Source organism: Macaca mulatta, chromosome 5, assembly GCF_049350105.2.
Source record: "Macaca mulatta isolate MMU2019108-1 chromosome 5, T2T-MMU8v2.0, whole genome shotgun sequence".
NCBI lineage: Eukaryota > Metazoa > Chordata > Mammalia > Primates > Cercopithecidae > Macaca > Macaca mulatta.
In genome coordinates, this window is record NC_133410.1 from 51432284 (window position 1) to 51457500 (window position 25217).

The 25217-nt window shown below is 41.8% G+C and overlaps 1 protein-coding gene and 1 long non-coding RNA gene across 10 annotated transcripts in view; one reads left to right on the top strand and one right to left on the bottom strand.

Annotated features, from left to right (window-relative positions):
* Positions 1 to 6299: 6299 nt before the first annotated feature.
* LOC114678302 (uncharacterized) lies at positions 6300 to 9565 on the bottom strand. Its single transcript, XR_003729639.2, has 2 exons — positions 9078 to 9565; positions 6300 to 7748 (listed from the first exon to the last, which is right to left on the bottom strand). It is a non-coding gene; the product is annotated as an uncharacterized LOC114678302 (long non-coding RNA).
* A 318-nt stretch (positions 9566 to 9883) lies between these two features.
* Positions 9884 to 25217, top strand: part of HNRNPD (heterogeneous nuclear ribonucleoprotein D) — a 20565-nt gene continuing 5231 nt past the window's right edge. For 5 of the 9 annotated variants that reach the window (XR_013417125.1, XR_013417127.1, NM_001260807.2 and 2 more), the window contains exons 1-4: positions 9884 to 10429; positions 12293 to 12349; positions 24193 to 24361; positions 24989 to 25150. Coding sequence is in view for 5 of the 9 variants with exons in the window: in NM_001260807.2 (NP_001247736.1) it covers positions 10197 to 10429; positions 12293 to 12349; positions 24193 to 24361; positions 24989 to 25150 (621 nt within the window). In the remaining 4 variants the exon portion in view is untranslated. The remainder of the gene's footprint in view (positions 10430 to 12292; positions 12350 to 24192; positions 24362 to 24988; positions 25151 to 25217) is intronic. The other 4 variants (XR_013417126.1, XR_013417128.1, XM_015138420.3 and 1 more) reach the window with 1 other exon arrangement.

Below are 25217 nucleotides of genomic sequence, written 5' to 3' on the forward strand. Positions count from 1 at the left end.
CTTGGTCATCCAAGGTAGTAACTATTTTGCCACTGTATGCCATGGACCACCAATGCCATTATCACTGGCAATGAAGTCATTAATACCTTTAAATCCAATGGGATCAGAAAATTTTTATCCTTAAAGTGTAGCTTCCTGGAAACCACTTCTCTTACTAATAACTGGGTATAGTGAGAAAACAGTCACTGCAAGTATTCTGGAACAAAGACATTTAATGCAGGGATTGAGGGTTAGATGGATGTAGGAGAAGCTGGAGGAGTGAAGGTCTGGAGTTGCCACTGAAAGACTGTAGAACATTCACTAATGACTTTGGCTTGAAGCATTGGAGTCAATCAAAAAGCTGAGCTCATGGAGAAACGTAAGAAACCAGAGACTATGGAGGAGCTTGAGGAGCTGCCATTTATGGCCACCTTGGACTCAAAGCAGAAGCTTGCATGGAAGTCTGGGAAGCTGTTGTGATTGGCTGACACAACCGCAAAGTGGGAGCTGGAGGAGAAACTGAGAAACTGAAAATGGCCACAACTTACTGGGAGAAGTAGGTGATGCTTCCACATCCCAAGAATAAAAGCTTCCTTGCTTTGCCTTCGTATTCTGTTGTGAGTACCTGCTATGGGCTGAATGTGTCTCCCCAGAGGTCATGTGGAAATCCTAACTCCTGCGATAAAGGTAGTAGGAAACGGGGCCTTTGATTGGTGATTAGATTATGAACCCTCATGAATGGGATTAGTGCCCTTACAAAAGAGATCCCAGAGATCTGCGTTATCAATTCCACATGTGAGGACTCCTGAGAAGGTGCCATCTATGAATCAGAAAATGAGCCCTCACCAGACACAGAATCTACCAGTACCTTGATCTTGGGCTTCTCAGCCTCCAGAAGTGTGGGAAATAAATTTGTTGTTTATAAGCTACCCAGTCTGTGTCATGTTGTCATAGCAGGCAAAAGGGACTAAAACAGCACCACTCACTGGCATGATCCTAACTTGGAATCATAACAGGAAGGGGACTCTAGGAAATGTTCCCGGTTTCTCCTTTTCAAGGCAGAGATGTTACAAGTGGGCGGTATAATGCAAAGTTGACAACCAACAAATCAGTTAGGATACCTTTGATTTAGAGAAATAAACTGGCCAAACTAGCTTAAATGATAAAGGGAATGTATTGAATCATGTGACTAAGCCTAGAGGCAGAGATAGCTGTAGGGAGAAGTTGATCCGGTAGTTCAAAGAATGTGACCATGACCTGGTATCCTGTCTACCACATCTCAGTAACTCTTCCTTGCTCTTTGATTCCTGTCTTCATAGGGATTTTTCTGTTGTGAAATGGCTGCTAGTAGCTGGTTCCCTTAGCTACATGCTCTGTTTATGACCAATAGGAGAGTATTTCTTCACTCAAATATCAAAAGGGGGCCGGGTGTGGTGGCTCACGCCTGTAATCCCAGCACTTTGGGAGGCCAAGACCAGCAGATCACTAGGTCAGGAGTTTGAGACCAGCCTGGTCAACATGGTGGAACCCTGTCTCTACTAAAAATACAAAAATTAGCCAGGCATAGTGGTGGGCGCCTGTAATCCCAGCTACTCAGGAGGCTGAGGAAGGAGAATTGCTTGAACCCGGGAGGTGGAGGTTGCAGTGAGCTGAGATTGGGCCACTGTACTCCAGTCTGGGCAACAGAGTGACACTCCATCTAAAATAAATAAATAAATAAATAAAATCAAAGGGCGCTGGGCACAGTGGTTCAGATCTGTAATCCCAGCACTTTGGGAGGCTGAGGTGGGTGGATCACTTGAGGCCAGGTGTTAGAGATCAGCCTGACCAACATGGCAAAACCCTGCCTCTACTAAAAATACAAAAATTAGCCAGGTGTGGTGGTCCACATCTGTAATTCCAGCTACTCAGGACACTGAGGCATGAGAATCGCTTGAACCCAGGAGGTGGAGGTTGCAGTGAGCTGAAATTGCACCACTGCACTCCACCCTGGGTGACAAAGCAAGACTCTTTCTCAAAAAAAACAAAAACAAACAAACAAACAAACAAAAAATCAAAGGGAAGTTCTTCAAATGTGACTGGCTGACTTAGGGGCTGTGCATGCTCCCAGTGGTGATGAGTTCATTCTGATGAGCTGGCTTGCTGTTCTTTATTCCCTCCTCTTGCTCCACTTGTTTCTCCTATGCTATTTATTATTAAGACAAGGAAAAATTGATGCTGGGGAGCCCCAAGTAGCAAATGTCTACTACAGTAGCCAAAACATCAAGGATAGAAATTAAACAGAAAAACCCCTCCTACAGAGGTACTATCTAATTATGTGTTACTATATTTGAAGTGTGACTTTTAAGCAATTGTACTGAGTCTGAGAGCCTGAGAACTCTCAGCCCTGGCATGAGAAAGCGATTATTTGGAGGCAGCTCTTATGGAGTAAGGAATATCAAATAACTGAGAGCCACTGCAACAAAGGAAAAGGCCCCAAAGAGCCACAGGGCAGAGACACTTTCCCAAACATGTTCTTAGGTTTTCAGTATTTCTAAATTGAACCTTAATCTGAAAACCCTGACTCTTCTGTATTCTCTTTCAATAATTATTCTCTTGAACTGCAACTCCTGCAAACGAAGTGGGACAATTATAAACTTAGCAGCTAAAAGAACCTTAAAAGTGGCTGGATAGGCCAGGCACCTTTTTCCAGGCCTGCCCAGGGACCAGTCAGCATGCACTTCCTCCTGCCCATGGACCAATCAGCATGCATTTACTCCATTCTGAGCCCATAAAAACCCTGGACTCAGTTATACTCAGACCCTGGTCAGGACTGCCTGCCTGCGGATAGGAGATACCCACTTCAGGTCTCCTCTCCACTGAGAGCTGTTTGATCTCCCAATAAAGCTCTTCTCCGCCTTGCTTACCCTCCAGTTGCCCGCATAACCTCATTCTTCCTGCATGTAGGACAAGAACTTGGGACCTGCCAAATGGTGGGAGTGGAAGGAGCTGTGGCTGCGGGTGGGAGCTAAAGGGGCTATAACACTTTTCTGGTTGGCTCACCAAGCTGCGGGCAGTGACACTCTCCCAGACTGTGGTAGTGAAGAGTGACAACCCTTCTGGGGGCCCAGACCTCATGATTCCCCAAGTCAGAGCTGTAACTCTATAGCCTTCCTGCCTTCTGCTGGCACTGGGCAGCTGCCCCACACAATGGTAAGCAGTGGTGGGGCTGGGCCAGTCCAGGAGCTGCAGGCTGGAGCGGGGTGGCAGGAATGAAAGAGCTGTAACACAAATGGGCTGAAATATGTCCCCCCACTCTCCGCACTGGGGGTGACAAGAGAGAAGAGCTGTGACCCTTCTGGGAGCCCAGACCTCAGGGTTCTAGGCTAGGGCTGTGACATGCTGTAACACCCCCTTTGGGGTTCTGTGGTTCCTGGTGTCTTTGAGCTTTCAGGTGCCACTGTGTTGCCCTTGTCCAGATGCTGATGCCTGCAGTGGAAACCACCTGCAGTACGTCTTGTCCAGCTGCAGCCTCGCATGGAGCCAGTGCCTGTGCTGGTGCCTGGAGCTGCCGACCTTGCTGTAGCAGCCGGTGTGCCTGACTGTACACAGTGGCCGGACTGCATCACTCACTCACACACCCCTTGCTGCTCCGTGCCTGGCTCACCCTTGGCAGGCATGAGATCTGGGCTGGTAGTGCAAGTGGAGTGCAGCCTGCTGGGCCAAGCTCATGCCCAGAGGGCGTGAGCAAAACTGTAGCAGAGGCTAAACCACCAACTGCAGAGGTTTCCAGCTGGCAAAGCAACACCCAAAGGATCCTGTGACATTATGAACTAACCCTACCTGCGGTAGCGAATCAAAATCTCATTCCAGAACTTCAGAAAGGGGTAGAAAATGAAGCAAAAAATATTGCATTGGATGAAAACACTAGTCTGAGTTTTTACTGGAAATATGATCAATATATATTAATTCAAGTCTTATTTAATTTTGAATGATCCCTTATTGTCATTAGAGCATGATTTTTCTTTGTAGAAAAATATCCTTCTAGGAAAAACAGTCACATGACCACGTGTAAATAACACCCTCTTTGTAGATTTGTTTTCTCAGAAGAAATTAACCAAGAAAGGCTAAAAAAATAGTCAATTCATGGCCTGGCACAGTGGCTCACGCTTGTAATCCCAGCACTTTGGGAGGCCGAGGCAGGCAGATTACCTGAGCTCAGGAGTTCAAGACCAGGTTGGGCAACATGGCGAAACCCCACCTCTACAAAAAATACAAAAATTAGCCAGGTGTGGTGGTGCACACCTGTGGTCCCAACTACTTGTGAGGCTGAGGGTGGGAGGATCACTTGAGCCCAGGAGGTTAAGGCTGCAGTTAGTCATGACTGTGCCACTGTACTCTAGCCTGGGCAACAGAGTGAGATCCTATCTCAAAAAAAAAAAAAAAAAAAAAAAGTCCATTCATGACAGTGCCCTTTTAACTCATCTCCCTGATGTCCTCCCACAGTCCACTGTCCACACAGCATCCATAATCTTCCACTTAAAGTCAGGTCATGTTCTTCATCTGCTCAAAACCCTTCCATTGTTTCTCATGACTTTGATAATAAAAGTAGAGTGCTAACCAGTTTACAAGACCCTGAGTAACCTCATTACTGGATACCTCTCAGGTATGATCTATTATACTTGTTTTCCTTCACTTTAGCCACACTGGACTCCATTTTTCATTGCAAGCACAAATCACACTCCTGCCTCAGGTGTACCCTTTGCCTTGTAAAGTCTTCCCTAAGTTAAGTATATGGCTTTCTCTCTTACTTTCTTCAGGGTGCTACTTGAAAAGTTATTTCTTTGAAGAGTTTCCTCTGACTGCCCTATAGCACATACCCTGTGTCTCGCATTTTTTTTCTTATCACTTCCTAAAATTACATTACATATCTATTTTGTCTGTCCTTTGTCTCTGCCACTAGAATGTCAGCTCCATGAGGCCAGAGACCTTGCCTATTTTGATCATTTATATTTCCCAGCACTAGAAATGTACATGTCATTAATGTGTTGCATGGTTGAATGTGAATAGCTATCTAGAAATTACCCCAGTATTTATGTTCTAGGAAGCATTTAGATGAATCAAGATATATTTTGGAGGTGGGAGGAGTTGGTGATTGATTGGATGTGGGGGGTGAAGGAGGGGTGATATCAAAGATGATTCCCTGGATTTTGGCAGGAACATATGGGTGGGTGGAGACGTCATTTACTGAGAAGAGGTAAGCAGGTTTGTAGGGAAAGCAGAGTTCAGTTTTCAACATCTAAAGTTTGAGATGCCTGTGAACATTCAAGTGGGGATGTCAAATAGGCAGTTGGATATGTAGGTCTGGAGTGAGAGCAGTGTATTTCCTTATTATTTGATTCTTTTTTCTTTTTTAAAGAGATGGGGGTCTCACTCTATTGCCCAGGCTGGGCTTGAACTACTGGGTTCAAGGCAATCTCCTCCCTCAGCTTTCTGAGTAGCTGGGACTACAGGCATGTGATCAGCTTTGTCTGAATTCTTTTAGCTAGGTTTTAAAAAACCATATCTAAAAGCAAACTATTGACATCCTCATGAGTAAGCAGAACTGACTCTACAGTATTACACTTTACTGCTGAAGTAAAACCTGACTTCTCAGAGTTGATAGGGCTTTTATTTATTGAATAAAGTGAAGCTTCCTGATAACCAAGGGAGATGACAGAGAATGTTCACTGCATGGGCAATTGGTCACTTCACGTAAAATCACAAACTAACTCTCCAACAAAACGCTTAAATCCCACTGAAGGTGTTCTGCAAATAGGTCCAGATAGGTTATAGGCTGTTTAACATGGTTGTAGAAGCAGCTCAAGTATGTGTACCTTGTATTAAAAAATGGGTTCTTTGGCTGTTTCTTCCACATTGTTTATTCCAGGTTGCCAACTGGCATACATATCCTACTAATACTTTAAAAATTTGAACATAGGGAAACCTTCTGCTGCGTTTGTAGAGTGCATCTAGCAGATGAAAACTGCGATTTCCTTGGCTTAGGTGTACGCATCTTGTTCTAGGTAAAAGTGATTCCAGTTTAATTCTCAAATGGACTTCATTTTTGGCCTTTTAGAAGAACTATAGTTTTTGCTGCAGAGAATAATTGCTTTACGAAGGCTAAATTCAATGATGATCTCGCATTTTAGTGTGTTATCTGAAACACACTGGGAACCTCCTGAAGCAGTGGAACAGTTCATGCCCTGTACATTGACAGGGGATATTGCTCCCTTCTAGCGTTTGGGGCAAGTCCAATACAGCATCTCCAGCCACTTAAACAATTAATTGTTACCTAAGAATGTGTTAATCAAAAGTTTTATTTAATTCTCAAGAAATTTCGTACATCAATCAGCAGGTCATTTGAAGAAACATTTTTTTTTTGTTTTTTGTTTTTGACACAGGCTCTTGCTCTGTCGTCCTGGCTGGTGTGAAGTGGCATGATCACACTGCTCACTGCAGCCTTGAATTTTGGACTCAAGCAATCTTCCCACCTCAGCCTCCTGAGCAGCTGGAACCACAGGCTCAGGCCACCACACCTAGGTAATTTTTTTTTTTTGAGACAAAGTTTCACTCTGTTGCATAGCTGGAGTGCAGTGGTGCAATCTCGGTTCACTGCAACCTCTGCCTCCTGGGTTCGTGCAATTTTCCTGCCTCAGCCTCCCCAGTAGCCGGGATTACAGGTGTGCGCCACCATGCCCAGCTAATTTTTGTATCTTCAGTAGAGATGGGGTTTCACCACGTTGCCCAGGCTGATCTCGAACTCCTGGCCTCAAGTGATCCACCCACCTCGGATTCTCAAAGTGTTGGGATTACAGGCATGAGCCACCACACCCGGCAACAGAAACGGGTTAAACACAACCCAATGCACCCCCGGGTGGGCAGGAACTGACTTTTAAAATTTTTTGTAGAGACAGGTTTTGCTATGTTGCCCAGGCTGGTCTCAAATTCCTGGGCTCAAGCAATCCTCCCTCCTTGACCTACCAAAGTGTTGGGATTGTAGGCATAAGCCACAGCACCTGGCCAAAAGCGGTTTTTTTTTTTTTTAAATGCCAGAGATGAAATGAGATGGTGTGGAGACTTTCAAGTCCCTGGAAGAACACCTAGTGTGCTTGAAAGCCCCTTAGCCTAGCAAGTTGGACATACCTAGTATTTTGTCATTCAATAATTCAACTGGCAATTATATAGTGTGGATATATTGCTGCTGTGTGTGTGTGTGTGTGTGTATGTGTGTGTGTGTGAGAGAGACAGTGTGTTAGGGAGGGAGGGATACATAGAAGACACTGTTTTTTAAGAACTCATGGTCTAGTAGAAAACAAGAATAACAGAGGTAAAGATAAAGGGCTGTGAAAAGGGATGATTAATTCTGCCTCAGGAAGCCTAGGAAGACTTCACATAAATAGTAACAATTGTTTTTGAGACAGGGTCTCACTCTGCCTTTTTCTCACTGCAGCCTCCACCTTCCAGGTTCAAGTGATCCTCCCACTTCGGCCTCCGGAGTAGCTGGAACAACAGGAACCACCACGCCAGGCTAATTTTCTGACTTTTTGTAGAGGCAAAGTCTCACCGTGTTGCCCAGGCTGATCTCCAACTCCTGGAGGCAAGCAATCCTTCCGACCTGGCCTCTCAAAGTGCTGGATTACCGGCGTGAGTCACTACATCTGCCAGAAGTTAAGTGAGTTCCAAGAGGAATATAGCGTAGATGCAGGAGCACATCCTGGATGTAGAGATCTTGGCCATAATACGAAGAGCTATCGGTGATACAGACATCATACATCCTCATTAAAGCATATAGTAAAGTTGTTAGCTTTAAAATCATTCCTAGGTTGTCTGGAATTTTTGACATAAATTCTAAGAATTCCAGAAGCTCCTAAGCTACATGGGAAATGAAGATGAACCGTTTTGGAAAAGTCACTATTACCAAAAGGTGGGTATGTCTAATGATATCTTAAGATCAAAATAAATGATAATTACCCTCGCCTGAAGCCAGAAAGATTAAACAGACTTCCCTTCAGTCAATCATCTTAGTTGTTTCTAACCAGGAATATACGTTTCAGCACCATACCCACTTTATCCTTTGCTAATATTCTGGCAGGTGGAGACAAATGTGGAGTCACTACCACTTTAAGATAAACATTCTTGGTATTATCTTTACATGACTATTACAGGAGTTTGGTAAGATTATATTTTTAGGACGTTTTCAGAATTTGACCTGTATTCTTAAGTTTTAATTATTCTTTAATGTAAATTCTACTAATTTGATTAAGAAAACTTATTTATAATCTTCCTTTGAGATTTTTGGATAGTGCCCAATTAATACAAATTCGTTTAACTACAGTGGAAAAACAAATATTTAATTTTTTTTTTTTTTGAGACGGAGTCTCGCTCTGTTGCCCAGGCTGGAGTGCAATGGTGCGATCTCCACTCATGGCAAGCTCCGTCTCCCGGCTTCCAGTCATTCTCCTGCCTCAGCCTCCTGAGTACCTGGGATTAAAGGCACCCGCCACCACGCCCGGCTAATTTTTGTAATTTTAGTAGAGACGTGGGTTTCACCATGTTGGTCAGGCTTGTCTCGAACTCCTGACCTCATGATCCGCCTGCCTCGGCCTCCCAAAGTGCTGCGATTATGGGCGTGAACCATCGCGCCCGGCCCAAATACTTAAACTCTTAAGGTTTTTGCTGGATTCTGCAAACTCGTCTTTGTCTCCCCCGTGCCCGAACACTTACTAAAGAGGCAAATAATTATTTGTTGACTACCGAAGTACCTAAAAGCTTCATTTTCTTCTAAGGATACCGCTGGAAGCAGCAAATCCCAAAGCCCGAATAATCCAGTCTCCAGCCGAGGCATCGGGAATTTTTATAAAAATTACTTTTTATACACCTTAGTGAAATGCCTAACGGTGTTACAAGAAAACAAAACAAAACAACCACACACAACAAAAAAACCCAAACCCGAACACAAACTCATAAAGCTCGTAAAGATGACTCACGACATTTATATATCCTATGTAGGACTAAAGAACATTAAGCGAACCCTTGATTTAACACACTTTCCAATTGACGTAAAGGAATCACGGTACCTTTTAGGATCTCTAAACAACAAAAGCAAAGCAAAAACGATGTTTTCCTTAAGATATGCAAGTTACCTGCTTCTTCGACCAAAAAAAAAAAAAAAAAATTTCAGGAGAAAAGCAGGCAAACAAAAATCTTACTTGGAAAGTCAAATCTTAAAAAGAAGCCCTATCGGCCCAGCGGCGATAGACGAAAACCTCAATGTCACCCGGTCCCGGGCGGCGACGGCAGGAAGGAGTTGCGGCAATCAGTGCGCGCGCGGTCCGCTGCGGCGCCTGGCGCTCCGCAGGCGTCCGGGTGGACAGAGTCAGGGGCACAGGGCTGACATCTCAGGGCTAATTCCCTCCTCGAGTGCGTACATCCAGGCTTAAGCCGCCGCAGGGTGTGAGCCTCCCCTCCCCCACCTGAACGCCGCAGCTGCACGGGGAACTGCCGCCTTCGCGGAGGTGCAGCCACACCACGGCCTGATGCTGCTGCTCCAGCCAGCTACTGGAGTGTTGGGGAGGGGTGAGTGGACTCCAGGAATCCTCGGAAGGGCGGGGGCGGAGGCAGGGGGCCCCTCTAGCCGCTACTTCGAAACAGCACTCCTTGTTCTCGATGGTCCCCGCGCGACCGTCTTAGCTCACGACACTTCCGGTTCCTTTTAAAGGCCCCCACAGGCTGTGCGACGCCGAGCGTGAGAGGAAGGTATAAAGGGGAGCGAGAGGGCGGGACCAAAGAGGAAAGGGAAAAAAAAAACCTAGGGGGAGAGGGGTGGGGGGGACGCGCGAAGGGCGCGCTCTCGCATCACGTGACCGGGACGCGCCGTTCTTCCGTCGGCCATTTTAGGTGGTCCGCGGCGGCGCCATTAAAGCGAGGAGGAGGCAAGAGCGGCCGCCGCTGGTGCTTATTCTTTTTTAGTGCAGCGGGAGAGAGCGGGAGTGTGCGCCGCGCGAGAGTGGGAGGCGAAGGGGGCAGGCCAGGGAGAGGCGCAGGAGCCTTTGCAGCCACGCGCGCGCCTTCCCTGTCTTGTGTGCTTCGCGAGGTAGAGCGGGCGCGCGGCAGCGGCGGGGATTACTTTGCTGCTAGTTTCGGTTCGCGGCAGCGGCGGGTGTAGTCTCGGCGGCAGCGGCGGAGACACTAGCACTATGTCGGAGGAGCAGTTCGGCGGGGACGGGGCGGCGGCAGCGGCAACGGCAGCGGTAGGCGGCTCGGCGGGCGAGCAGGAGGGAGCCATGGTGGCGGCGACACAGGGGGCAGCGGCGGCGGCGGGAAGCGGAGCCGGGACCGGGGGCGGAACCGCGTCTGGAGGCACCGAAGGGGGCAGCGCCGAGTCGGAGGGGGCGAAGATTGACGCCAGTAAGAACGAGGAGGATGAAGGGTGAGTAAGGGGCAGCCCAGGATAGTCAGGCCCAACTAGTCCCCCTCCCCCTCATTCCCCCGCCATTAGGCCTGGTTCCCGCTCTCAGCCTGTTCTCCGGGCCCCCATGTAGCCTTCTTGTTCTGGTGTCCCCTTTTCTATGTTGGGTTCCCCGGACCTTCATTTCCTCCTTCCTTTGCCTGCTTATCGCCCCCCTCCCCCATCACACACGTTTCCACCTTTAGCCGTCACCATGCTGCTCCTCGGCCCGCCCTCCTTTCCTCCCTCGCCCTGGGTCTCCTCCCACCGACTTAGCCGCCAGGATTTTTTCCCGCCTGTCGAGGGGTACCTTTTTTTCTTTCCATGCTGTCCCCTCTTTTTCCCAAATTCTAAAGTCTTGGGCATAAAAACACAGACAGACACAAAAAGCTTCCCTGTTTGTATTGCTAAGGTTTATTTGGTGCTTCTCCACCATCCTGAAACGATGCGATTGTTTATAAGCGCATGTTTTGGGGAACGCGTAGGCTGTCCACTTCTGCCTCTCCCTTGTCGGTCTCAGGCCGAATGTTTTCTTGGGATTTTGAATAAGTTTGCCTAAGGACTTACTCATTTTCTTTACCATACGCTATCGCACAATGGCATGTTCATATAGGCCCTATATTTTGACGTGCAGACCAAATGAGCTCCGGTGAAATGCTGCGACTTTCTTGTTGGTACGTTGGTTTTGCTCCGCGGGCTCAGGTTAAGTTCCTAGTCGGTGGGGCCTGCACTTGACTGGAGCTGTTCCTATCTCCGGCCTAGTGTCTACCCTTCCCCCACCCCCGAGTTATTCTAACCGCGCACCCTTTTCGCGCCCTCAGCTATTGGGCTCCCCAACTATTAGTACAGATTGTAACTTACTTTTTATGTGCAACCTAATTTTTTACAACCTCCAGTCCCGTTTTTTTCCCGGTGCCCAGGATCCTATTTTGGTGTCTTGATTTCTCTTTCCCGCCCACTAAGGGAGGCCTATAGTCCTCTTAAGAGAAACAAATCCTGTATTGTGCTATGGGATACTTTTTTTTTTTTTGGTGCAAATTTCTTAGTATTAACTTGCTTCCTCTGATTGAAATAACAGTTGTATATACTACCTAAATCTGCATTTAGTGTATTAAAATGCAGCATTTGGGATTGGGAACATAATACGGGAGTTAGCAGGAGGGACTAAATCGGGGTTCTTGGTTGAGTTTTCTTAGCTCCGATTACTGAGTGATGATCGTGGGTTCACGCTTCCATTCCTTTTTGTAATGGGGAGGGGTGTGTGTGTGTCTGAATTTTTTTTTAAACTGTAAAGAGAAAGATGTTGATGGATATAACAGTAAGATGTCGCTTTAACTCAGTGTTAGAAAACACGATTCCCTTTACTGAGAAAGAGCCCAGGATTTGGAGGGAGAGTGGGGAGGGGAGAAGCACTTTGGAATATAGGGTTAAACCCAGCCTAGGCAGATTCTTGTCAGGCTGTTTGATGATAGTGCTGGTTTTGGGGGAGTGGTGGTGGGAAGGGAAACAAACTTTTAAAAATTAAACAGATCTAACTCGAATTGTATATAGCTTATTTGAGAAAGGAAGATGTTAGATATTTGGAAACTTAAAATCTTTAACATTTTGGTTTTCGTTTGCTGAATTCTGTTCTTTGGACAGAGGCACCAAAATGATTAATTGTATAACTTCCTGTTTGGGGCAGGCTTTCTGTTAGCCCTGATAATTCAAATCGCAAAGCAGCTGACTTTATAGTTACCTACTGTTGAACTGAAGTGTAAATGAATTAAAGTTTTTAACCCTAACAGTGTCAAAAACTAAAACTAGAATTTTGATTGGTTGCTGTACCGGTTGTTAATTCCCTAGCCATTCAAACTCCTCCCCACGACACTCTGAAGCAGCGACGGCACAGCGGGAAGAATGGTAAAACTTTTAAATTTTATTTCTGTATTATAAAGGTTTCAGTAGTCATAATATGCAGAGGCTGTGTATTGGTTAGTTGCCCATTGATCCCCAGGAAATTCTAGACCATAGTACATACAGTAGGCTTGTACCTGGGATATATACTTTTTTAGGCATCATGTGTAATCTTTGGGCAAAACTGATGCCGTTACATGGTATTTGGTCTGTGGTAATGCATGTAGTTGCAGTTTGGTAATTCAAGCTAAACAATTAGTAACGATATTTTTATATCGAGCAAGAAAAAATATTACTGTAATCTTCGCATTTGATTTAAGATGAAAAATATTTTTGTTGGAATTCTAAGTTTAATGGCTAAATATGAAGACTACTTGAAATAAAATGTTGTGTTTAAAATGTCATGCATGTTATACTGAAATATTCTGGAGATGTCTGAAGCAGTTCTTTAAGCAGCACTGTGTATTATGGAAAAATGTTTGTCTTTTGCCTACCATATTTGTAAATAGACTTTTCATAAGAATTGTGTGTGTGTGTGTATATATATATATATACCATTCAAAGGTGGGCTAATGTGGCTTTCCACTACAGCTCTTACCAGATTTTTTGTTTTCAGTGTGATTTGGCTGGAATATTAATAACAGTTGGTTGACATGTATTCACAATTGCATGACTTCTCTTTGGAGGCTGGTAGGTTGAGTATTGTTCTTTTTATCCATCCTTTCCCTTCCCCTAAATGTCAGTCTTTCTGCCTTTAGGATTATATTTGAATTTTCAGGGGTTTATACACCACCACTGGAGAGTAGAAGGCCACTAACTTGCAGGCAGTTACCTTATATCTTTACAAGCTACATTCTATTTTAAGAGCCCATTTAGGGTAACATTTAAAGATTTGCTTATTACTGTAGTCTCATCCACTGAAATCAGTCCAGCTTTACGTTGGAGAAAAAGCAGGCGGGAAACAGGCAAGGGGAAAAGCAAAAAAAAGAAAACAAAAGACTGGGGTCACAGTTTCGATGAATGTTATTCCCTATATTTGGTGAGTGGTGGGCACTAACAGCCCGATTTCACTGCTAGCTAAGAGTAGCAAATTAAGATTAAACTATAACTGTGTTTGACATTACTCCATTATATACATTGAATCTCATGTAATTGTTTCCAGTAATTTGAAATGATCATAGACTTAAATTTGAAGGTCAGTGTTTTGACTCTTTCAAGTAATTACACTTGTCCTGTTACCTAAAATGATGTAATATTACAACTTTTTTGAATAATCTCAGGAAAAATGGAGAAATGTTTATATTCATAGTTAATAAACATTTTAGATAGTGACCAGCTGTCGTTTACTGAAGATAAAATTGGTGTAGAATTTTATTACCCAGGTTGATTTTATTTTTGAGCCGGAGTTTCGCTCTTGTTGCCCAGGCTGGAGTGCAATGGTGTGATCTCTGCTCACCGCAACCTCTGCCTCCCAGGTTCAAGCAATTCTCCTGCCTCAGCGTCCCAAGTAGTTGGGATTACAGGCATATTCCACCACGCCTGGCTAATTTTGTATTTTTAGTAGAGACAGGGTTTCTTCATGTTGGTCAGGCTGGTCTTGAACTCCTGACCTCAGGTGATCCGCCCGCCTCGGCCTCCCAAGTGCTGTAATCACAGGCCTGAGCCACTGCACCCGGCCTACCCAGGTTGATTTTAGAATTACACTTAAAAATAATGTAGTTCTCATTTTTAAGGGATCTAATACTTGATTTTTCTTAACTGCGCAATTATGCAGCCCCATCATGTTCCAGATATTAAGGCTTTCTTTTTTAATGAAAAACTTTCAGACTCTTTTTTTTTTTTTGGGTGTCTGCGCTTGCCACCATATCTGTCCCTTTCTCTTTCTCCCATTTTGAGGGATATTAAAAGGGCAACAGTTTTATAGCCTTAATATTGAGGATAAGACTGGTTAATACAGTATCCAAATTGAATTTCTTAAACACGGTTCTGTGTGCATTTTCTTCTATAAGTCTGAGAATAAAGTGATTACAGTTTCATCCTAAAATACTTTAAAAATCAGTTGGTTTTAGAAATAGGTTTTTTTCCTTTTGCATGTAAGAATGGACAGCTATTTTTAGGAAGGCATGCCTGTTACACCTTTAGTGGATGTTTCTACAGTTTACTATGGGACTTTAGAATCAGTAATTATTTCCATAGTATGCCCTCCTGAGTTCACTTTGATTTACTCTTTCCAACATTAACGTCAGTAGTTTTTACTTATAAGCATTGAAATTTCTCATTTTACTTTGTGGTGTGGACCCATTCTGTTCTCTGCAGTGCTGCAGTTCATTTGGGGTAGGTACTTTAAAATTACTTAGTGTCTGGCAAAATATACATGCCATGTAGCAAGCTATCTGAGGGCAGAGTTTTTAAAATTTAAAAATCAATGGAAACTACAATGTTGCGTTAACTTTGAGATAGTTTTACAAGGTAGGTACATAGACTTTCCTGCGTTGGATTGGGTAGGAAGCAAAAAAGTCCCCCCATTCACTTATCAGCTAAAGTCCAGCAATACTTCTTTAATAACAGGACAGTAGATCTGGTCCTATTAACGGTTAGTGTATAATGAGCCCAAGTGTGATTCTTCCCATTTGGGAATTTTGTGAATCCTGCGGTAGATTGTCGCCTGTCTAATTATAAAAGACTAGGCTCTTGTTTTTGCTTTAAATGTTTGAAATTATGGTCTTATACCTTAGGCTTCTGCGGCAATCTGAACATTGTTTGGTTTGTAAAATAATCGCTTTTAGAGTAGTCTCATGCCAAATTTACTGGTCTTTGATTCAGTAGAGTTGGGTTTACTGTATGTAGTAAAGTTGAGACCCTGAGTAGATTGGTCTCAGTGTTAGCATTCTTGGGAGCCTTTGACAAATTTCCTGAGTTAAAAATTCCAGAAATTGATGCCCCCAGATCTTTAGATGAACGTTTAGGGGAGGAGTATTAAGTACTTTTCATTGTAAATTTTCATCTATTATGAAAGATACTAAATCATCTGCTTTTTTAAGTTTGGGATTAGAGAATGTCATTGAAGTTTTTCAGTGGTAGTTTTTGAGATCACATACTTTGCCTTAAATCTGGGTTTTTTTCCCCTTAAGCCATGCGACCCCTTCAAGCCATGCGACCCCTTCTACAAACTCAGTGTATGTTTTTAATATTTCCTGGGTACTCTGCCATCGTCCTAACACATAATATTAGGGTAAGGCTGCCCTAATACGAGAACATTTTGAGTATACTATTTCGGTGTGTCATTTATGGCCAACATGAAGGATGTGATTAGTTTTAGCCTTCAAGTGATAATACATGCCATGCTTGAAAAGCATTTAAAAAGGAATAGAGTAATAACTTTTTTTTCCATTCCACTTGAAGCTGTGTACCTCAAGTGTGTGCACATTTACAAATGGAGTGAAACATAACTTGTGTTAGTCCAAGCTTGATTTGACTTCAGTTCTGCTTCAACGTTTTAGTAGATAGGGCACTGAACTGGATGCTGAAAGCGTGGGATCTCTTTCTTTTGCTTCACTTCCAACAGTATGGTTTCAGGTAATACAACATGTTTGTTACTTGGTTTGCTGATCTATGTGTTGGAAACAATGCTCACCACAGGAAGATTGACTCCATAGCCTGCTTTCATAGCTTGTGTGTATTTATCCAGTGCCCTAATAGTTGATACTGCCAGTGATTTACTCCTGTGGAGTAAAGGTAAGCATGTTTTAGTTTCTGGAGTATTATATTGTACGTTGGAGCTAGGTATTTAAGAATATTTGGGGGTGGGGAGGGAAGACTCCTATTTACTGGTGGTGTTTGTCCAGTAATCAAGGTGACAGTTTAAGTATTGGGTCTTGGACTGTAAACTCCTGCTTATCTAGACTTCAGACTAGCACAGAGCCCACACAGCCAGGAAGTCTGTCTCCCCATTTAGTCTTATGAGTAAGATAGATGAAGCCATGAGAAAATATACTCAAAAAGCAACCAACAGACAATGTCATGGAATGAATCTCCTACAGATTTTTCCTTACGCTTTTGAAAAGTAACATGATTTTAAAACATAAGAAAATTCTAAAAATTCACCAAGGTACAAATCATTTTCTGACTTCAGCATTGATACCTAAATTGACTTCCAATACACAATTTTATAGAATTGTGAATATGTAGTAATCTCAGTTAACCAGAACTTTAACCTTCAGGTTAAGGAAAATACTTATTCCTTAACCTCTAGGTAAATGGGAGTTTACCTTACAAAGCTGATTGAGAGCTTATTTAAAATGTAAACATACAAGATGTCATTGCTTCCTTGTAGTGAAGTGAAAAAAGGGAGATGTCGGATTAAGCATTTAAAGTTAATTAGTGACTCGTGCCTGTAATCACTGGCTACTCAGAAGTCTTGAGATGTGAGGATCATTTCATGCCAGGATTTCTAGACCAGCTAGGTAACATAGTATGATCCGTTTCTTTAAAAAAAAAAAAAATATTAATGTGTTGGGGGTGTGCTTTGTAGTTCCAGCTACCTAGGAGGCAGAGGCAGGAGAATCTTTTGAGCCCAGGAAGGAGCTCAGGGCTGCAGGAAGCTATAGGGGAGCCACTGCATTCTGATAGTGAGACCTGGTCTCTTAAAAAAAAAAAAAAGTGTTTATTTAGGCCAGGCGTGGTGGCTCACACCTGTAATCTCAGCACTTTGGGAGGCCAAAATGGGTGGATCACCTGAGGTCAGGAGTTGGAGAACAGCCTAGCCAACATGGCGAAACCCCTCTCTACTAAAAATACAAAAAATCAGCCAGGCGTGTGGTTACACTTGCCTGTAGTCACTCAGGAGGCGAAGGCGGGAGAATCACTTGAACCCTGGAGGCAGAGGTTGCAGTGAGACAAGGTTGTACCACTGCATTCCAGCCTGGGCGACAGAGCAAGACTCTGTCTCAAAAAAAGAAAAATAAGTTTATTTAAAAAACTGTCTTGTTGGCCGGGCGCGGTGGCTTATGCCTGTCATTCCAGCACTTCGGGAGACTGAGGCAAGCAGATCACCTGAGGTCAGGAGCTCGAGACCAACCTGGCCAACATGGTGAAACACCGTCTCTACTAAAAATACAAAAATTAGCTGGGCTTGATGGTGGGCACCTGTAGTTCCATCTACTTGGGAGACTGAGGCAGAAGAGCTTGAACCGGGAAGCAGAGGTTGCAGTGAGCCAAGATTGCGCCACTGCACTTCAGCCTGGGCAACAGAGCGAGACTCCGTCCCCCTCCCCCAAAAAATGTTGTGTTTCATTTATTAGATGTTTATTTTTTCAACTTCGCTTTTTAGTAGTCATTTAGTTAGGTTCATTCTAAAGTGTGAGGTAATGAGATTTAATACAGGGAAATCTTTTTGAAAATGTTTGGTCCATTGTATATTAGTCTTGAATTAAAAATAGAATTTTTCACACTTACCTTGAAAACGTCATATAGAAAGCTGGGGGAGAGGAATACCTATTCTTTAATAATGGGGAAATAATACCAAAATTTATATTTTTATTGACTAAAGTGTTTTTTGGGAAAGATTTGTTACTGGCTAACCTTAATGTCTGATTAGTTTTAAATAGTTTTAAAAAAGTGGGCTGGGTGCGGTGCTTCCCGGTTGTAATATAGCACTTTGGGAGGCTGAGGTGGGCAGATTACTTGAGCACAGGAGTTCCAGACCAGCCTGGGCAACATGATGAGACCCTGTCTCTCCCCCCCCTCCCCCCCAAAAAAAAGGTGGGCCTTGTGGTGTGCGCCCGTAGTCTCAGCTACCCAGGAGCCTAAGGCGGGAAGATTGCTTGAACCTGGGAGGCAGAGGTTGAAGTGAGCCAGAATTGCACCATTGCACCACAGCCTGGCAATAGAACGAGACTCCGTCTCAAAAAAGTAGTTTTCATGAATTATATACCAGATCAGATCTAAAAAGGCTGGTTAGTATTTGAACTCGATGAAAGCTTGTCTAGCTCTCTCCCAAGGTAGTTTTTATACAACTTCTAAAATATCCTAATGTGTGATATTATCTAGTGGTATTGTAACTTCCTCCCTTCCCCTTGGGTAACTAGTGACTTAGCTTTAGTTTGTCATTTTAGGATTTCAGAAGAATAATTATGATGGATAAAATAGTGGAAAAATTCAGTAAGGATTAGTGCTGTGCCTGAGTAACATTACTTTAAAAGATGACAGTGATTGGTCATTTAAGTTATACACCTGAAACGTGTGTCAGGTTGACATTCTGTTATATTTTTTAAACTGTCAGAACTTGTTATAAAGCCACGTATGTAAGATCATAAGTTGTTAGGAAGTGTTTAAAAGTTAAAGGATTGGCTGGGTGTGGTGGCTCATGCCTGTAATCCTAGCATTTTGGGAGGCTGATCGCTTATGTCCAGGAATTCGAGGCTAGCCTGAGTAACACAGCAAGACCTCATCTCTAAAAAAATAAAAATGAAGTTATAGAACACAAAAAGAATACTATTCCAAAATTGGGAGTATGATGGCTAACTTTTTACCTTGAATAAGGTGTTTGACGATAAAGACTTGTTAGGGGAGGTATCTTGGAATGAAATACTTAGTATTGACTGGGAATGTTAAAAACCTAGTGACCTAATAGTCCAGAGAATAAGTTTATTGATGGGGAAAGGCCAGGATTATTAAATCGGAACATTTTCCAGCAGCCAGGATTGCTCCATATATATTGCCTTTTATGTTTTAAATTATTCTTTACTAAATTACTGGCATAAATGTAGGGTAGACCAAGTCATCAAGGTGATTTTAGAAGCTACATTTAAAGGGTCTTAGTTGAAATACCACCTACTTTTTAGTTTTTAATATAAATTTTTACACGACTATTTAAAAATTTCTGTGTTATTTCAGGTTGGCAGCATTGAAAATATTAGAGTATGTTTATATAAAACTCATTGTGGCCTTTTCCTTTTAATATTGGAAAGTTTATAAAGCCTATGCAGTTTTAAAAAACTAAGCCATTGAGTAAATAAAAATTTTGCTTCATTAAATTATGTTTAGAGAGTGCTTATAGTGCTTTACCCCTTCAAAATGGTAACTTTTGTTAATCATTTAGGATGTGTGTCAGACTATTCGGTGTCCTTTAAGTGTGTTAACTAGTTTAACCCTCTGCGAATATCTGAGGTATGCTCTTTTTACAAATGGGCAGACAATCTTGGACTTTCATATTTTTTTCTTAATGTTACACAATTAGTAAGAGGCAGGGGGCCAGGTGGAGTGGTTCATGCCAGGAATTCGGCACTTTGGGAGGCTGAGGTGGGCAGCTTGAGCCCAGGAGTTCAAGACCAGCCTGGGCAACATAGTGAAACCTGATCTCTATGAAAAAATGCAAAAATATTAGCCAGGTGTGGTGGTGGGCACCTGTAGTCTGAGCTACTGGTGAGGCTGAGGTGGGAGGACCAACTGAGCCCAGGAGGTCAAGGCTGCAGTGAGCTGTCATGGAGCCACTGCATTCCAGCCTGGAGACATAGCGAGACCCTGTCTTTAAAAAAGTCAGGGGTAGGGTTTAAACTCCAACATTTTGTCTTTATTGCTTCTAAACTTGCATTAAAAGATGATAAAATGTCCCACAAAACAGTCTAAATTCCTGAATGATACTACATAACACTTGTATAGTCATCTATGCTGAGTTGTATAACTTTATGCTTGTCATTTAATTTTACAATTTGGTGTAAGCCAATGTGAAAGCAAGGAGACTTATATTGTTGAGTAGGTGTTTTAAACTGAATACCACATTCAGCCTTGGGGTGCTGAGTATTTAGTTCACAGCTAGGATTAAGAAATTCAGCTATGTTAATAAAATACTGTAGATGAAGTCCTACATTTTAATTGGAATTGATTCACTTAGAACTAAGGATCGAAGTTTAAACTTTATTGCAGCATCAGGGGCCATCTTTGTTGTTAATTGAACAAGTCTTGGTTGTTTCTAATGTGGCTGCTTAGGGTATTTTCTGAAGTTCTGTCTACTTCATTGGAAAGTGTTTGCACTTACGTAGGAGTGACAGCAATATGAAACGCTTTGTATTCAAGGCAGCAGAGGTAATCTGGAGAGACAGTAGATGTGCTTTAAAAGCAAGATAAGTCATACAAAATATGTATATAATTTAGCCGGGCATAGTGGCTCACGCCTGTAATCCCAGCACTTTGGGAGCCCGAGGCGGGTGGATCTCGAAGTCAGGAGTTCGAGACCAGCCTGACCAATATGGTGAAACTCTGTCTCTACTAAAAGTACAAAAAAAATTAGCTGGGCATGGTGATGCGTGCCTGTAATCCCAGCTACTTAGGAGGCTGAGGCAGGAGAATTGCTTGAACCCGGGAGGCGGAGGTTGCAGTGAGCCTAGATCATGCCATTGTACTCCAGCCTGGGTGACAGAGTGAGACTCCGTTTATAAAAGAAAAAAAAAAAAAAAATATATATATATATATAATTATTACCTTATGCTATCAGTTTGAGGGAGAGCATGTATGCCAACATTGTAGAGACTAAGTGCCCATTTATCCATAATTAAGATTAGCAGATCTTTCCTCACTGTACTATAGAGCTTGGGGCCGGGCATGGTAGTTTCCGCCTGTAATCCCAGCACTTTGGGAGGCTGGGGCGGGCGGATCACTTGAGGCCAGAAGTTGAAGACCAGCCTGGCTAACGAGGGGAAACCCTGTCTCTACTAAAAATATAAAAACTAAATCAGACGTGGTGGTGCAGTCTGTAATCCCTCCCACGGAGGCTGAGAAATCAGAATCACTTGAACCTGGGAGGCAGAGGTTGCAGTGAGCTGAGATTGTGCCACTGCACTCCAGCCTGGGCAACAGAGTGAGACTGTCTCAAAAAAAAAAACAAAAAAAAAACAACAAAAAACCAAAAACAGAAAGAGATGGAATGGAATTAATATGTTCCATTTAGTAAAGATGGAATGGAATTGGTACAGTTTGTGTTCATTGTAGCATATTCAACTATTTGTTCAGCATCCGTTTTTTTTAAGCCTAAGCATAGCCTGAGAACAGCATCCTTTTTAAATTAGAGCAGAAGGAAAAGCCAGAGTGTTCTTGGTGTGCCACAATATTAATACATTTGTCTCAAAGAAGAGCCACTTAGGTGCTTGCTTAGAGACTTCTACTTTACACAGAATTTGAAAAGTTTGAGAGCTGGCTATTTACTCTGCAAAATGGAAGGGAGACATTTTAGAACAGCAACTGGTGATTGATCTGGCAAAAATGAAAAGTAGAACTTGTGAAGAAATGAGGTAGAGTTGGTGTATAAATAGCTAAGTTTAGAAGACCCTGTGCGTATTCTAAATTAGCAAAATAGTGATGACTGAGCCATAGTGTTAAATTATGATTACTGTATTTGAAGTATAAGAAGGCAGAAAAGTGTGATGCTGTTAGAAAAAAAATCTCATTTCAAATGGTTGAAGGTTAAAAACAATTGGGGAAAGAGAAGGCAGGCGGTGCTTTAAGGGAGGTGGAATAATACCTGGCTCCTTATTCTCCAAAAGTGCTGTATAGCTGAAGTTTTTAATATTCTGGATAAGTGATATTTGATTATTAGTTGAGGAGTGAGGGCATCTTTAATGAACCCTTGTAGCTCTAAGGTAGGCATATTAAACAACTACCATACGAAAGGTGGGGCGTACATTTGGAGAGCACTTTGCTGGGCCAGCTGATGATGCTTAGGTAATATTTAAGAAAATCTGCTGCTTGTCTGAAAAACATTTGGGGCTTCAGAATAATAATACCACATACCTTATTCTTGGTGTTTTATTTCTTTGTAATTGTTTCTTAATAATTTTAAATTAAGGATATTTTCCCAATATAAACACTGCTTTTTGGTTAAATAAAATCAAAACTAGTTCTGTTCATATCTGAATAGACCAGACAGAGAATTTTCTTGCCTTTCAACAGCTTAAACAATGTTTTTGTTAGAACTGTTGTGTTCAGGCTGAAATACTTGCAAAGTTTGTTAGTTATTATTGAGAAATTTCTGTAATCACGGAAAGGGTAATTTAATAGTTAAATCTCAATTGAAGTTGTTTCTGTTGGTGGAACTTGTCATGGGCATCTTAGCAAGAGGTCATTGCTTTATAGTCAGTTCTCTTTCTCGTTAAAAATATAGTGTCCTCACCTTTACAGGGTGAATGTTGGTAAATAACTTCTGTCTGTGAAGGAAGTATTCTGGACCTGTAAGTTAAAAATAAGGCGTTTATAGCAAATTATGTAAATAAAGATTGTATATTAAAAGGTACACACTATTCAAATTAAAGAAAATGTATATTGAGAAAATAACTCCAATTTCTTCCATGGAATTGGCAAGAAATAAACATTTCAAACACACAAAACATGATGGGTGTTTTTGTTCATTTGCTTATAAAATGCCAGAGTTTAATAAATGCTACTTCAAGCCTGGAAACTTTGAGGAAGTCCTGAATATTAAGCATATAAATGGCCCAGCTCTAGAATACATGTGAGTTGAAAAGCTAACCTGAAGTGGGAAGTGCAGTATATACCTAAGACTTACTCTGCACTAAAAGTTTGCTTTGTCATTAGAAGTGAAACAGGACTGTGGTAGGATAGTAAGATCAGTAACACCTCAGTTAATCAGGTGTCTTTGAGGAAGTGAAGAAAGACCCTAATTCAAGGGACAATTGCCTTTTATTCCAAGAATGGGCCTTAGTGACAATATCTTAAAAGCCCACAAGATGGAGATGTTTCCTAATGAAAGGCCTTTAATTTCTTTATGGAGCTGAGTTGGTGTCACATCCCAGTCCCCACCCAGGACCCCTCCCCAGTTAAAAAGATGAGAAAATGCTGAGCAAGTCTGATTTGATTCCCATGGTGACATTTTTAGCCATTACATAACAAATTCTGACAGTTTACCCTTAAAATTAAAAACCTCCAGTCCTGTCTTTTTAAAGGGTTGAAAGAAGGTTAGGTGTAGGGTAGCCTTTTATTTATTTATTTACTCATTTTTGCACAAAGGGAGCATGTGTAAAGCTGCAAGATCTGAACTTTCTGGTGTTTTGCTGTAATGTTAGTAAGATTTCACCTTAAAATCTTTTGTTTTATTTTGAGTATATACCTTTGGTCTTAAAGTGTCTTGGTGGTTTTCTGCTTACCACCCATCACTTTTTGCATTTTAAAGGCTTAAATACTTTATTGCTGGTTAACTGAGGTTCTACTGTAAATGAATCATCTAAGTTAATTAGTGGATTGTGCTTCAATGGATAATTGTCACTAAATTGTTTATATTGCACATTACTTTTGTCTTAAGGACTCTTAGCACATCAAAAAAATTGGTTCACAACTTAATTGTGAGATGTAGAATTTTCCATTTTATGTGCTAAGAGTTTTGTTCATGAGAGAACTGTTAACATAGAAAAGGAGCTTCAGCATAGACACCAATGCTGGTTGCTGAGATCAGTGGGGAACTGCATAGCATTTTAACAAGTTTAATGAACTTTGGAAGAGAAATTTGAAGCTAAGATTCTGTTTTTTTGTTCTTAACTTTTTAATTTGTAATCTAAGGAAAACCTTTATATACAGTATTTCTACTTTGGGTATACGCTTATCTTTTAGCAAGTTGAAAGACTTAGTTTGCTGCTTGCTCACTATTTTGTAATTATCCGGGAGCAGCAGTAATAAGCCAGCTTTTTGGAATATGATGTTCCTGATGTGTGGTTATGTAGGAAGAATGATGTTTTAATATACTGCCCAGTAAACTGGTGCAGTTTGGAAAAGGTGTGTTATTGATGTGGATAATATTTAAGGCAATTTTTTTTTAAGCATGTTAATACTGCTTTTTGTCTTTACAGGAAAATGTTTATAGGAGGCCTTAGCTGGGACACTACAAAGAAAGATCTGAAGGACTACTTTTCCAAATTTGGTGAAGTTGTAGACTGCACTCTGAAGTTAGATCCTATCACAGGGCGATCAAGGGGTTTTGGCTTTGTGCTATTTAAAGAATCGGAGAGTGTAGATAAGGTAGTGTGTTACGTGTTCTGATCAGTTAATAATATAAAATATTAACATATGGATAGTTTGATACAATGAGTTTGCCTATTTGTGGTTCCCCCTTTTGATAGTATAGGAAGGAAGAAAATAGTTCTTGCCCCAATACATTTTATGAAGATAGAGGTAGGTTCAGGAATTGTTTCCTGAATAATTTGGGTTCCAGGCTCTGCTAAATTTTGAAATTAACTTTAAAGATACTATAGATTTAAAGATGCCTAGTTAAAAGGATGTGTTTTAACAGTTCACTGAAGTACATATTTTGAAATTTTGTTAGGCAAGCAACTTTTAGCTGAATCATTATTTTGATCCTGGGCTAAAGGGAAGTAGCAGTCATGTTTGTATATATTGCAGTTAAAAGGTAATGGTTATCTAGTAATTGGCTAAATTTGTGTATGTCCTACCATTCTTACCTTTAGATTTAAACACTAGTATATGTTAGTTGATACTACATCACCACCATGACTTGACAGTTTAATCTTGAGCAAGTCAACACATGCTTGGCATTATCTGTATTTATAGTTACTTTTAAGTAAATTAATATTCTCTGAACTTTAGTTAAGATATATATTTTTTAAATGAAAACTTCAATTTTCTTAGGTCATGGATCAAAAAGAACATAAATTGAATGGGAAGGTGATTGATCCTAAAAGGGCCAAAGCCATGAAAACAAAAGAGCCGGTTAAAAAAATTTTTGTTGGTGGCCTTTCTCCAGATACACCTGAAGAGAAAATAAGAGAGTACTTTGGTGGTTTTGGTGAGGTATGTTATAAATGTTTTGACCCAGTTTATGTCAAAATTAGTGTGAATGTGATTGTCCCATTATGGA